Genomic DNA, 15,251 nt, shown 5'->3' with positions numbered 1-15,251 from the left:
CTTGAGTACGATGACTTATTCACTCGAGTACAATACCACAAGTCTGACGTACTCAAAGGATGAAGACAGGTTCCATCATGGAGTAACTCATTGTACTCCGAGGGGTTAAGTCATAGTTCTCAAGGAGTTAATATATCTAAATCAAGAGGAGAATCACTACACGTCCTTACTCAACGGTAGATAATACACGTAACATCAAACAGGTAAAACTCATTATGCCCACCACTATGTAACACTGAATTAAAAACATTACTTGTCTGTGTGATCTACTACAAGTAAATTGTGAAAGCGAGACTGGTGTATATTTCCCGTGGAGTCTCTGTGATAAAAACTTCCTGTCGTTTCATAGCTTCGAATGTCACTCACATCTATAAAAACACATACTGTATATACTGTACTCCACTGTAAATGTTGCCTCGTTGAATAAGAATTCTATTATAATGCAAGACGAAAGGTTTGTTCACTGGCAGGGAGGTGAGGGAGGTGAGGGAGGGAGGGGGGAGGGGAAGGAGGGTCACTAACCACAACAATGGATTTCGTTTTACAATTACTATTCGGTTCAGGTGATTGTGATATATGATAACGTTTTGTATATATTATTCAAATATTATACCACGTGTTTGATCTAGCAAGGCGCTCCAAATGGTCTGCACACACACACACACACACACACACACACACACACACACACACACACACACACACACACACACGAATAAAACCCGAACAATGCATAGCAGTTAAAGCGCTGACAGACAGACAGGCAAACATAACAGAGCAAACAATACGCCTAACGAACCTTTCCCAGGTAATAGAGCATTAAACAAAGCCGTTCGTGCGTGGCATAACTCAAGCCTATATCTGACTAGCTAATTACAACCAACATAATCATTAACCACAGTGAAATAATTATAACACTGTAATCACCAGAAATAATAATAATAATAAAATAAACTCAGGGTCTCCCATCATCACAGACAGAACAAGTCAACAAACAGCTAAACCACTAATGATCAAATTCCTTTCAGACCTTAATAGTCAACACCCCAAGTTATCATATACACTGACCAGACGAACGAACTGACAGCATAATGTGTTTACGTCTCCCACCGCGACCCAACCACAACCACTATTACACAAATAGGTCATATAATTATAATACATAACCGACCCCAAGCGCAGGTAGCCAAGGCAAGTAGATCTCACCACCAAAGGGTCAAGGAGTACACCCACGACTCCACTAACACTGCATCACTGTCAGCATTAACTAAGTGTCCACCATCCAATTTCCGAAGGTGGCAGCGAGGTTCACCCCCCTCCCTCCCTCCCTCCCACCTGACCACCACCAATACACTTGGCGGAGCAGTATCCTCATCATTCTTCCCTCACTAGTTCCCGTATGTCACCGATCGTGTTGCACCACCGGGCCAGAGACTTCCACCAACTACATAATGAAAAGACACACACACTTCTACTTGTTGGTGGACTCGTGTGATTACTAACCTTATTACGCGCCTAAAGATCTCAGTTGTTGAAGTGAAATAATAACTGTATAATGTCAACGAGTGAGAAGTCATTGCCTCACAAAATAAGGGTAAACTGGGTGAGACAAGGGCTAAGATCGTCGTGGCTGGTGTCCACATCTACACCCGTCTCGTATCACGGGAGTAAACAGAAGTATTCCTTCCTTGATCTCTGTTCAAACGTGTTGTATGCAAGGGTAGCAGAGTAATGAACTTGGCTATATACAATAAATAATTCACCAGGTGTTGCTGCCTGCTGCCACACACACACACACACCTGCCTAATGTTTATAGATTAAAATAACAATTATGGCTGGGAGAGGCATTAATCAACTGGACGGTACAAGGGGGCTTGCTTACCCACCCCATTGCATTTGGTTAGTTAATTACACGGTGATATATGGCCGAGCATAATACAAACACTGTGCCCACATTAACTAGGGAGTCTTCCTTTACCAAGTTGACCATCATAACATACAGGCGAGTCAAGGACAAAATTACACATAACACACACCTGTGACTATGAACTGCTAGAACGTGAGACCGAAGTGTTTGTCTACCTATACTGTACATGGCGCTTTAGTATACCACGTGAGTTTAGCACAGCTTCGAACAGGAGTGTAAAGAATCTTTCTCACATCCGCTCTACAGAAAACCCCCCCCAGAGATATGGTGTGTCTGGCGTGGTGTTGGACACGGTGTACACGGTGCGGCGAGGGGGAGGAGCGGTGACATGGACAATGGGTTGGCGGTGGTGAGGCGCGTGGCTTTCACCCCTGACAGCTGCTAGTGACTGTCCTCAACCACTATTGTCTGGTCGCCATACACCACTTCACTCTGCCTATCTCACATGTATTCCTCCACACTCATTTCCACTCTACCCTCCACTAATCTGTCCTTCATTCTCACACCTGGCCCATGTATTAGCCCCCACAGTCCCCTTTGCACTCACCCCTGCACTCTGACTCAATCGTCACCTCACTATATAAGAAGTGCGTATTAAACAAAAGAGGTTCAGAGTGGTAAGGGGAGGGAACAGTGCCAAGTCCCAGCAGCTCGTCGCCATCACTATCACCTTCCCTCTGGTTTCTCAGATGACCTATTCCATCGCTCCTCCTATACCTGAACTAATTTCTCTTAGGGAATAAATGACCAATCACTAAGACGACAGCCACGTCCGATAACAACTATTAAATAAACTAACTTCCTATCCCAATAATTAACACATCGTTTCAACCACCCACAAACACGGACCAATAATTACAACAGTGACGTCACAGCGAAAGTTAGGGGGTTTTAAGTAATTCTAATTAACAAGAGGAAGAGTCACGGTTAATGCGCCACCACCACCGACACAATCCCTAAATTGGTGCTCAACTTACCTTGTCGTCGATGCTCCTGTGGACGTGCGGGCGGCCTCCCATGGCGGCACAACGGCACACGCCATGCTGGTACGCCAGTTCCCCGATTGAGAGTTTGACTTTCCCTGAATCCTTCTTGGGCAACTTGCCACTCTCCCGGCGACCACCATCATGGCCGCCCTTCTTCGTCGCTTGGTTCTTTTCCAGTTTGTCGTACTTGTCCTTCAGGTGGTCACTGTACGGGGAGTCGGGGAGGCTCTTGGCGATGGAGCCACGAGGTATTTTGTCATAGCGGCTCATTCTCTCCGAGGAGAACCTGTCCGTCAGTAACTTATCTGACTTATTGTTGGCGTTTAAATGGTCGACTTCAAACTGTGCGCGGTCGTAGATCTTGTCGACCGTTTCGTTGACCAGTTGTTTCTTGTCGGAGCGAGAGCCACTGGCCTGGCTCACCTGATCATACTGGATCTTCTCATACTGCGGCGGTCGGTCCGTCTTGTGGCGACTGCTGTACGACGAGCTGCTTGAGTAACGTTCCAGCTGATTCTTATTGTTGGATCCTTCCTCCATGATACTGTGAGAGCCTCGCTACCAACACAACACTAACGTTCACTCACACTCGACTTCACACTAACCAACACAACAGTTTCCAGGAGGCACAATGGTTCTGTCACTTCTTCAGTTTTTAATTAGTACAACCTAAAAATAAATCACACAGTAAATAAATAACTCCCAACACAATCCCACAATAATATACCAAGACGAGACAAAAGTAAATCACGGAGACGATGACGGAGACGATGACGAAGACCAAGACGACATGAGCCAGGTTCCTTATTTTCATACTCTGAATAACATGTTGCATATCTGTGAGGTATAGGGGTCCTAGTGTAAAGTTTCGAAACAATCTAACGAAACATGGCCAAGAGGAACGAACATACATACATACATACATACATACATACATACATATATACATAGACATACATACTAGAAAACAACAACAGCTATAATCTACAACCTTGATGAACGTTATTGAATGTAAACACCAAGAAATCATAAACATTTAACCAAACTTCATTTTATTAATAACTCCCGATTGTAATTTATATTTTACTGTTATTTTATTTTATTCACGTATATACTCGGATAGATACATTTTTTTTCTTTCTTTCTTGTCAAGTTTAAAAATATCTTCGGCACTGAGGAGGCAAATTTAGAAGGGAAAACAAATTAACAAACATTAATCTATTATACTCCCGAGGTTAATCTATGGACCGTCCTGGAAATTAATTAGTGAACTGGATCATTACTGCTAATTACCACATCTCTCAAATCGCATTAATCCTGGGGTAATTATTACATTTGCTCTTCAATCATCACATTGCATCAATAATCGCATTTCCAACCATGGTAATTATCCGTCATTATCGATTCCTCCCTTTTTTCCTCATTTCCACAACTTAATTACATTCATTATCAAATATCGTAATTATTGTTTTAGATAATATTTTTTTTACTACGATTATTATTTATTAATGAGGTTCTGTGAGTTTATTTCAATAAGATAATTTTTCATTCAATAATTACACATATATATATTATCTGGTTAATTATTTGTCGAGTACAGTAATTATTTTACTATTATTATCATTACTTTCTAGGAATTGACTCTCTCTCTCTCTCTCTCTCTAATGGCCACTCGACCCTAAACTAACTCGACCCAACACACACACACACACACACACACACACCTTTGTGGCCAGGAAGTGGCGCTCTGTCGTGAGTACTACATAGGAACCCGGAATTAATTAAGACTTTCGGTGTTCTAGACATTTGTTATGGTGACCTGTTACCGTTCAGGGATATGCGGGAACACCTGGGGTTAATTACAAGGCTCGATGATTTAATTATTTTACAATTTACATCTTGTCACCATCTAGGACTCGGCATTTTAAGTACAAGGGGGAGTTAAGTGCTGAGTACATGACCCGGTGCTGAGTACATGAACCTAGTCCTAAGTACATGACCCGGTGCTGAGTACACGACCCGGTGCTGAGTACATGAACCTGGTGCTAAGTACATGACCTGGGACTGAGTACATGACATGGTGCTGAGTACTTGACCTGGGACTGAGTACATGACCTGGGACTGAGTAAATGACCCGGTGCTGAGTACATGACCCGGTGCTGAGTACAAGACCCGGGGCTTTAAAACAGATGATACACCCACTTGATCACCGGTCAATAGGATAAAAAACAGCTTATTAAGGTCAGGAAGGAAGACCCTGGTGGTAATGTTAAACCTGTATGTCTCAGTCACTCATCACTGCCCACCTGTTGTTAGTTCATACGATAAGATAATGACTGATAACCCCTATGGATCTACACACCAACAGGCCTAATCATTACTCAGAAGAAATTAAAGCTATTTTTACATTCACTGAAGGACACCAGCGTGATATTTGAAGTCTAACTCATGGTGTGTAAGTTTAATGAACCAGAGACCCCTCGTGGGTAAACTCGTTCTCCTTCAGGAAAAAATATCGTTTCCAGCAGCACGGAGGCACTACACGGCGGCTGATATAAACAAATTCTCCGAGTAACTGGAAACTTACAGTCATACTTGTGAGCCTCGACGATTTTACGGGTCACAGTTCTCATTCCGTGAAGTTGACAAAAATAAGGAAAGAGAAATCTGCATTAATCCTTTACCCAGAGGACAGATTTCAGCTCCTTGGCAGTGGCAGAGAGAGAGAGAGAGAGAGAGAGAGAGAGAGAGAGAGAGAGCCGACTACGGGACAAACTCCTCCTGCACTTTTAAATGCAGTGCCTGGCTGTGGCCATTAGCTTCTCCATGACACGCTCTCGTATTTCGTAAAGCTTTATAAAGGCAATTTTCAAAACATTAAAATCTCGTTTGCAACACATGCTTCGCCGGGGAGCAGCACCCAAACGGCGCTTAAAGAACCCTTAATGGTCGGCCCGGTAGTTCCCCCAGTAAACAGAAGACGAGACTACAAGATCACGCTCTGACGTAGCTTGAGGTGTGGTGAGGGTGCACGTGTGGCCGAGGCTGACCAGTGACGTGTGTACGGGGGGAGAGGGTGACTGGGGAGGAGAGGGTGACTTGGGAGGAGAGGGTGACTGGGGAGGAGAGGGTGACTGGGGAGGAGAGGGTGACTGGGGAGGAGAGGGTGACTGGGGAGGGAGAGGGTGAGAGAGGGTGACTGGGGAGGGAGAGGGTGACTGGGGAGGGGAGAGGGTGACTGGGGAGGAGGGTGACTGGGGAGGGAGAGGGTGACTGGGGAGGAGAGGGTGACTGGGGAAGAGAGAGTGTAACTGGGAAGGAGGGTGACTGAGGGTGACTGGGGAGGAGGGTGACTGGGGAGAGGGTGACTGGGTGACTGGGAGGAGAGGGTGACTGGGAGAGAGGTGACTGGGGGAGAGGGTGACTGGGGAGGAGAGGGTGACTGGGGAGGGAGAGGGTGACTGGGGAGGGAGAGGGTGACTGGGGAGGAGAGGGTGTCTGGGGAGGGAGAGGGTGACTGGGGAAAGAGAGAGTGTAACTGGGGCGTGTGTCACCCAAGGAAAGCATGGCCGGGGAGTGTTGTGTAAAGTGACAGTTTACAGTGACAGAGGGAGGGGAACAGACAGAACCTTTGAGGAGTCGTGGTTTGGTCTCGCTGTCGGGTCAAACTCAGAGGAAGTGCTGATGTGGAACTAATGGCAGCAGAGAAGAAAACATTTCAAAAAATAAGTAAAAATTTTAATTACCTGCTGCTCATACAAGGTTCTGTCTCCCTGTCTTCCTCTCAACTCACATAGAATATCATTGTAATTTATTCACTTAAGGTAATATAGTTCTTCTTTGGCATTCTGTGAAATATACGAATTTTGTTTTTTTTATAATATAATAATCATAACATTAGCTCGAGGGCGGCAAGTTTCTCCTATAATGATGGCTAAACTACCGACCACCCACCACATACATCTGGGCCACCCGCTGCCACCCACCCGTGAACCACCAACTCACGCCTAAGCTCGTCCAACAAATTTCTTCCAATGAGACTCCGAATCCTATAATGTTTCATGATTACATACCGATGATGTGAACTAAGAGGGTGTGTGCACAAACTCCCGCTAACCCACTGAATCCAGAGTAACGGTATTGAAGGGCGGAGGAACGACAAGACACGAGGAGTCTTCTTTCCTGCCACAACTCTCTCATAACTACCTGTTTGCTCATATACTACAATAACCCTTGACCTTCACCATCGTTGTTAAGGTTATGGTTAGGTTAGGTTAAATGAGAAGTTTGTTAACCTCGCCTGCAAAAACCTGATCAAGGGGACACAAACCTCAAGAGCGAAAGAGGACCTGTGAACTGTCGACTACTGTAACGCCTAGTAATTCTCTTTATCTTCTGTTGTTGTCCATTATTCCCTCAACCTCTATTTTCATTCTTTCTCTATTTCATTTCATTCGTTTGTTCTTCATAACTCTCTAATTCCGTTCCTTCTCTATCTACTCTCTCTATCTTATTTTCGACCAAAGTGTGTTCACCCGTCGACCTGCTCTGGGTTCGTGGCCACACCTGCGTTACGTGTTCCAGAAGTAGTGCCAGCTGTCGGGGTAGAGGGTGAGGTGAGGTCTGGGGCTTCAGGGAGTCACGGAGAGGAAGGGAGGGGAAGGCCAGGGGGCAGGGGGCCGTGGCAAGGTTACTCAGGCCGGTGGTGCCTCCGTCGTGACCCACTGCTGGGGGCTGGAATGCGCGGCTGTCGTCTGGAGCTGCACCGTCAGGCAGTTTAAATTAATGCACGTGATATACACAACGGCGTGTTCTGCACCTTCCATGTAACAAGGGATTAAAAATTTGATGACCAGTGCAGAGGGGAGGGGAGGGTAGGGAGGAGGGAGGGAGGAGGAGGAGGAGGAGGAGAGGAGGAGGAGAGGAGGAGCAGGGGCAGGGGGATGGAGGGAGGGGGTTAATTGAGTCTCAGGTCACATTTACCGTCCAATCAATTTCTGTGAATATCGGCATCACTTGAACGTACTGTGTAATCTGGCCTCCATCAGCAACGTTACATTTTCTATGGGTCAAACTTGCAATTTTAACTTAATCTAACTTTAACATATACTAAGTGTTGGAGCAGTTATAATTCCTATCCTTCCTATCCCCAAGGGCCCTGTGTAGGTGTACCAGGAAGTGTAAGTGATCTAGCGAGGGACTTTGGTTGAAGGGCGTGATGATCCTGAAGATGTCTGTCTTAGTGTAATATAACACGGCGACTCGTGACACTGGTGGTGGCTACAGGGGACACGTGACACTGGTGGTGGCTATAGGGGACACGTGACACTGGTGGTGGCTACAGGGGACACGTGACACTGGTGGTGGCTATAGGGGACACGTGACACTGGTGGTGGCTACAGGGGACACGTGACACTGATGGTGGCTACTACAGGGGACAAGGACACCATGGGTGGGCCACAGGACACGCACTGGTGGTGGCTGGCAGGGGACACGTGTGACACTGATGGTGGCTACAGGGGACACGTGACACTGGTGGTGGCTACAGGACACGTGACACTGGTGGTGGCTACAGGGGACACGTGACACTGATGGTGGCTACAGGGGACACGTGACACTGGTGGTGGCTACAGGGACACGTGACACTGGTGGTGGCCACAGGACGTGACATTGGTGGTGGCTATAGGGACACGACTGATGGTGGCTACAGGGACACGTGACACTGATGGTGGCTACAGGGGACACGTGACACTGGTGGTGGCTACAGGGGACACGTGACACTGGTGGTGGCTACAGGGGACACGTGACACTGGTGGTGGCTACAGGGGACACGTGACACTGATGGTGGCTACAGGGGACACGTGACACTGGTGGTGGCTACAGGGGACACGTGACACTGGTGGTGGCTACAGGGGACACGTGACACTGGTGGTGGCTGCAGGGGACACGTGACACTGATGGTGGCTACAGGGGACACGTGACGGCTACAGGGGGACACGTGACACAGCAGCAGCAAGTCCAGGGAGGTCGGGAGGATAAAGAGGATATCAAAAACAACATCCAGGGGCTTACACCGCTCTCCCTCCACCCCAACTTTTACCGCTGGGGACAAAGAGACGCGTCAGAATAACTAATGCTACACGCTGTAAAATAATCCAGGTGGTATTGGCTGGCATCATAAACAAATTAAGTTTCATTGTGAGGTAGATGACGGAGGAGGAGCAGGTCTCTCTCTCTCTCTCTCTCCCTGACCACAACACATCAAGGTTATATTCAACGTGTCTCGGGTCGCTCATATAGGGAGATGGATAGTGTCTGAAAATACCTGATCTAATTTACGTGAGAGGAGAGGACGGTGCAGCACGACACTCTCAGCTCCAAGAACAGATTTGGCGACGAAGGGCAAGCAACCAGAGAGACCACATTGGAGTCAATAGTCAGATTTTTCAACTTATAATTTAGATGTTTCGCGCTAGTTTGTTTGTTATCGTTCTACTGTAGACCGATATAATGTGTGACTGTGTCTAATACGCCTCACATCTGTCGTCCAGTATACACAACAATAGTGTACACTGTTCATGGGGGTCAGTGCCACGTTCTGATGAGTTTCGACTAATCCTCCTCCGTCCTCCAGAAAGTATATGGTGAGTCGAGACCTGTTGATATATAATACTGTACAGGACCAGTCATTAACTTCTTGGTCCCCGGTAGAATGATATTGACGGGAATGGCTTGGACTGGTTGTAGACGGCGAAGAGACTTGGTTTACATATACTTAATACTGATATAGACTGTAGGGTAAGACATCTTCTAATTCCTCACTAAAGAAATACCTCAGGTGCTGCTAGGATCTACACTACACGACACTGCACGAGTTATATGATGATGGGAAGGTAATAGGTAGTAGGCAGCTACCAAACAGGGAGGTACTACCGCCTGGGAAGATATTGGAAGCATAATGTGTTGTCTAATGGTGGACCCTGCTGCCATATGTGACCAAGTCCCAGGTTGCTGATCTGACTTTCTTTTTTTTTGACAACACAACATACATATATCGTTTCTCACTCTTGGTCTTTTTTACATTTTTTGTTCATATATATATATATATATATATATATATATATATATATATATATATATATATATATATATATATATATATATATATATATATATATATATATATATATATATTTTTTTTTTTTTTACAGGGATTAGCCACGGGCACAGGTAATGACACACATCAGGGCCTGGGGGCGAAAATATAATAAAATAAATAATTATAATAATACAAATAAGATCTATTATTATTACTGCATTATTACAACAATTAATAAAATTAATAAAAAAAATAAAATAATAGTTACCATAAATAAAAACAAAAACGAAAAAATAAATCATGAGTGAGAAACGATATATGTATGTTGTGTTGTCAAAACAGAAAAGAAAGTCAGATCAGCAACTTGGGACTTGGTCACAATTTTCGTGTTGCCATATGGCAGCAGGGTCTACCATTAGACAACACATTATGCTTCCAATATCTTCCCAGGCGGTAGTACCTACGGTTCTTTATTATTATTCACTTTATTATAATTTTTATTTATTATTATTATTATTATTATTATTATTATTATTATTATTATTATCATTATTATACTTCCGCCCCCAGGCCCTGATGTGGGTCAGTGACCTGTGCCCGGGTGGGGTAGTCCCGGTAAAAAACAAATGTTCTTCACGGTTAATAACTACGACCTACACTCCAGTCAACGACTAACCTATGACATGGAACCCCAAACAAATATTTCCTGGAGAGGTTTATATTTCAAACGGATAAAAAAAGCAGACGCCATGTGATGCGGCACAACAGTTATATCACTTAAATAACGCTTCTTGGAGTTGTTTTGGTTGTTGAGGAACGCCGCGTGAAGTGAGCGACACGGCCCAGAGGTCACTTACACCCACCGCTGGTTCACTTCACCCCATCCTTCCCTGCATATCTGTTACTCCTCTTAATATTCAGTGACCATTTGCAGTGCAAACACTAAGGTTATTAAAAGAATAATACGTACATCACTTTAACCATCGTAAATAAATTAACCACAATCACTTCAAAATAAAATTAATGTTGGTGTCTCACAAAGTAACATTTATGTCCACATGTAGTCACTGTTACAGTCATTTCAGACAGCAACAGTCTTCGCGACAGATACAGTCGCAGTTGGATTTACACAGATCACTGTCACACAACACAACACGCTGGGAGTAAGTCATCAGTCCAACCAACGCAGGACCCCCAGTGACCTGATCCTCAACACCCACACCAAACACACACTCCCTCTAATATGGAAATGATCTAGGCCAAGTAAATCACTCGTTGTTTTGAAGCTTCACGACTCTTACTACTATAAAAGGCCTCAGATGTTTATGTCACACTCAAGGGTTTTGATAATAAGTCCACGTGTGTTGTTAGCTTCCGAAAGAACTTGAAAAATCACAGCACAGAACAGTCTCTGGCTCAAGCCGAGAGAGAAAGAGTCTTTGCCGTAAGTTGGGAGACTACCAGCGGTGTAGTCCGTCAGCCAATCGAAGATCAAGTGGCGACAGCGTCACCTGCAGCAGATGACACGCAGCTAAGCGCACACTTAATACTACAGATTCTCTACAGCAAGACACACGTAGACCCGCTGCCACTCCCGCATATCTTCCCGCAATATCACCCGCGTGAGAACTGGCGATAAACTTGCGATGCGACCAGTCAAAGTTACATGCGCGACACTCCTGAAGCTCACTACTGACTGCATGACACGAAGAGCTACGCGTCTCACTGCTCTGCTTCTTCACCAGCAACTGGTCGGCTGGCCATTGTAGCGACAGCTGGATGTGGTGGAGCCGCTGACTTACTTTCTCCTGTGGCCGATCTAACCGACGTCTTGGTCATCAGGGAAACTACACGAAAGTGCTTTGTTGAGCCCGAAAATGAGAGGACTAAACTTCAAACTGTCGGAGATAAAGAGAGCGGCAGTGAAAGGAGCTGTGGAACAAGAGAACACAGAAAATAAAAGAGAAGAGACAAACACAGAGGATGATAAACAAATTTGACCGATTGTGTGAAAACTGGTATATATTTACTGGACTGAAGTGGCGGAGCGAGACTTGAACAATGTGTGAATAACCATAAGAAGGAAGACATTACAGTGTTAAACGGAGGGATGGTTTTAGCGTCGTCAGTGGCAGGATCATATGGCAACAGGTGAGGGGCCCAAACACACGTTACTGGTAAACACTGGAGGGAGGGGGCACAGCTACACCAGGCAACGATGAATGAAGCAAGAGACATAGAGATAACTGTTTCAGCACTTTGATGATGATGATGATGATGATAGTGATGATGGTGGAAATTCGTGTGTAAGGGAATGATCGACGCCACAATATGTACCACAACAACGATCGGAAAGACATTAATCTTCTCTTCTCAACACCCTGACCACCACTCACAGATCAACACAACTCGTCCTGGTGCAAGTTCCATCAGACCAAAGTGTAGAGACAAACACTGCCAGCTCCGACGAATATCAAAACAATAATATCCGTCTACAACTACCAGAGAGCCGCTGATAGAATACCAACAGACGTACACACACACACAGTTCCCCCACACCCACACATGCATACAAAGCGCCCCCCCCACCACACCTACACAAAAACAAACACTCACATACATACAGTTTCTGATACACACACACAAACACACAATTCTCCCCCGTACCGACACAAACACATCGCTCCTCACACACCCACACAAACACACACACGGCGCCACCCTTCCACACACACACACACACACCATGGTTATACGTTATCTGCCACTCCCTCAAATTGGTGGATGGTAATAAAATGCAGTGGATAGAAAAGCAAAGTGAATGTAATTGTGATAACGAGAGGAGAAGAAGGATGCAGATGAACAATAGATAGAGCAAGAAGATGTTGAGAAAAAGATGTAAATAATATCAAAGGAAGAGTGGTAAGTGAAGTGGACGAGGATGGTGAACTTAGCTAGATACTGACCCCTTCCCCCACCTCCCCCTCGGCCCCCCACAGTTGACGGTGAGGGCGAACGACACACAAACACTTACACATTATACAACAGTTATCTGATAAACAATGATAGTAAAAGAAAGGGACCAAAAAAAAACCAAAAATAGACGTATCTACACAACGACGTCCAGAGGTAATCACAGAACGCACGCAAGCACACTGGCACTATAGTTTCCAATATACAATCACACTCATATAAAACTACACTGTCACTCCGCTCGAAACACACACACACACACACTTGCACAACATACACACACACTTGCACAACACACACACTTACACAACTCACACATAACTAAATTCATGCATAAGGGCGAGAACACACCATACAGCTACACACAAAATCTAAAACCAGACACACAAAAAAAACACAACTCCCCCTTCCCCTCCAACAAAAAAACAGGGGGACACCCGGAACCTACAGCAGGCCGTGGAAAACGTTAATGTTTAGGGTAATATGCAAATGGGTAAAGGTATATATTCATACTGGGCGGATTTACACACATATAAGAACACCAGAGAAGAGTAAGTGTGGTAGGGGCGTCGTACAGTGTGGTAGGGGCGCCGTACAGTGTGGTAGGGGCGCCGTACAGTGTGGTAAGGGCGTCGTACAGTGTGGTAGGGGCGCCGTACAGTGTGGTAGGGGCGTCGTACAGTGTGGTAGGGGCGTCGTACAGTGTCTATCATCCCCTCCCACCACACACACACACGCCACCCACTGAAGCACCTCCTCACACATCCGAAAAGCAAATAAAAGATACATTACAATTCGATCCCAAGAAGAACCTACAGTGCTTCGCCAAGATTGAAAGTGGTAAACTCTTGGGCAAGATACCGTATCAAAACGCACCTGAGTCTCGGCACATTTCTGTCACCAGGATTAACATTGGACTCGAACAAGTTAATTTTCTTTCGACTTCGAGTGATTAGACACAACAGCCTGAGACCGACACTGACATATTTGGGAAATTCACGAAACAGAGAAGAAACGGGAGTCGGGAGGAGCTTACACAGTACAAGCGAGAGCGACTGAGGGGGGAGCTTGAAAGGAGGAAGGGATTGAGGGGGAGGAAGGGGCTGAGGGGAGGGGGGGGTTAAGGGGGAGGAAGAAGCTTTATCCCCCTGAGTATAATATTCCATTGTACGCAAAGGAATGGGAAACTGTATTCATGAGGTTAAGTCACTATATTCATGAGGTTAAGTCACTGTATTCATGAGCTTAAGTCACTGTATTCATGAGATTAAGTCACTGTATTCATGAAGTTAAGTCACTGTATTAAGTTCTTACTGTAGTCACTGTATTATAGGTTAAGGTCATAAGGAGGTTCACTGTAGTTAAGTCACTGTATAATGAGGTTCAGTCACTGTATTATGAGGTTAAATCACTGTATTCATGAGGTTAAGTCACTTTTATTATAGGTTGTTCACTGTATTCATGAGGTTAAGTCACTATATTCATGAGGTTAAGTCACTGTATTCATGAGCTTAAGTCACTGTATTCATGAGCTTAAGTCACTGTATTCATGAGGTTAAGTCACTGTATTATAAGGTTAAGTCACTGTATTCATGAAGTTAAGTCACTGTATTCATGAGGTTAAGTCACTGTATTATAGGTTAAGTCACTGTATTCATGAGGTTAAGTCATTGTATTCATGAAGTTAAGTCACTGTATTCAGGAGTTCAGGTGAGTGGCATGACACATACACACACACATACACACACAGTACAGGTGACACCCTATTTACATAAACAACGAAAACATATACACCGACAAAAAAACAACAAAAAAACAACGAAAACAAACATTGACAAGGAAAATTTTACTCGGATAATTAGCACGGAGAAAATTTTGGGGAACCGGTTCACTTCCACCTTTTATAAGTCAACAGTTTAAACTTTCAGGACTTTTAGATACACGAATTCCCATACCTGACATGCACCACGTGTAGGTACAAGAGACTGCCCCTCACTGTTTACAATACCTTTACATTTACCTGTTGGGACCGGTAGGAAGCCCGACCTAGCCTTGGGTTGGGGTGGGATTGTATAGTTGCTCCCTTGTTGTCACGCAGGTAGGAAAGGGGGAGCGGTGGGTAAGGTGGAGGGAAGGAGGGAGTAGCAGGGGGCGGAGGGGAAGGGGACGAGAGGAGAGGCGAAACAGGAAGGGAAGGGAGGGGTGGTGAGGGAGGGTTGGTGCAGCTCTACAGGTGCTTCCTCTACTGTGTTCTCTGTGTTGTGG

At 45.1% G+C, this 15,251-nt stretch overlaps 1 protein-coding gene across 1 annotated transcript in view; it reads right to left on the bottom strand.

Moving 5' to 3' along the window:
- The window catches only part of LOC121875475, a 127,473-nt gene extending 115,703 nt beyond the window's left edge, over positions 1 to 11,770 (bottom strand). Inside the window, exons 1-2 of the mRNA XM_042380037.1 lie at positions 11,711 to 11,770; positions 2,906 to 3,583 (exon numbers count right to left, since the gene is read on the bottom strand). Coding sequence (XP_042235971.1) covers positions 2,906 to 3,454 — 549 coding nt within the window. The 5' untranslated portion in view covers positions 3,455 to 3,583; positions 11,711 to 11,770. The remainder of the gene's footprint in view (positions 1 to 2,905; positions 3,584 to 11,710) is intronic.
- Between the last annotated feature and the right edge of the window lie 3,481 nt (positions 11,771 to 15,251).

Source organism: Homarus americanus, unplaced genomic scaffold (assembly GCF_018991925.1).
Source record: "Homarus americanus isolate GMGI-L3 unplaced genomic scaffold, GMGI_Hamer_2.0 scaffold418, whole genome shotgun sequence".
NCBI classification, from domain to species: Eukaryota; Metazoa; Arthropoda; class Malacostraca; order Decapoda; family Nephropidae; genus Homarus; species Homarus americanus.
Note: the sequence above shows the minus strand (reverse complement) of the source record. Positions and strands in the feature narration are given on the sequence as shown.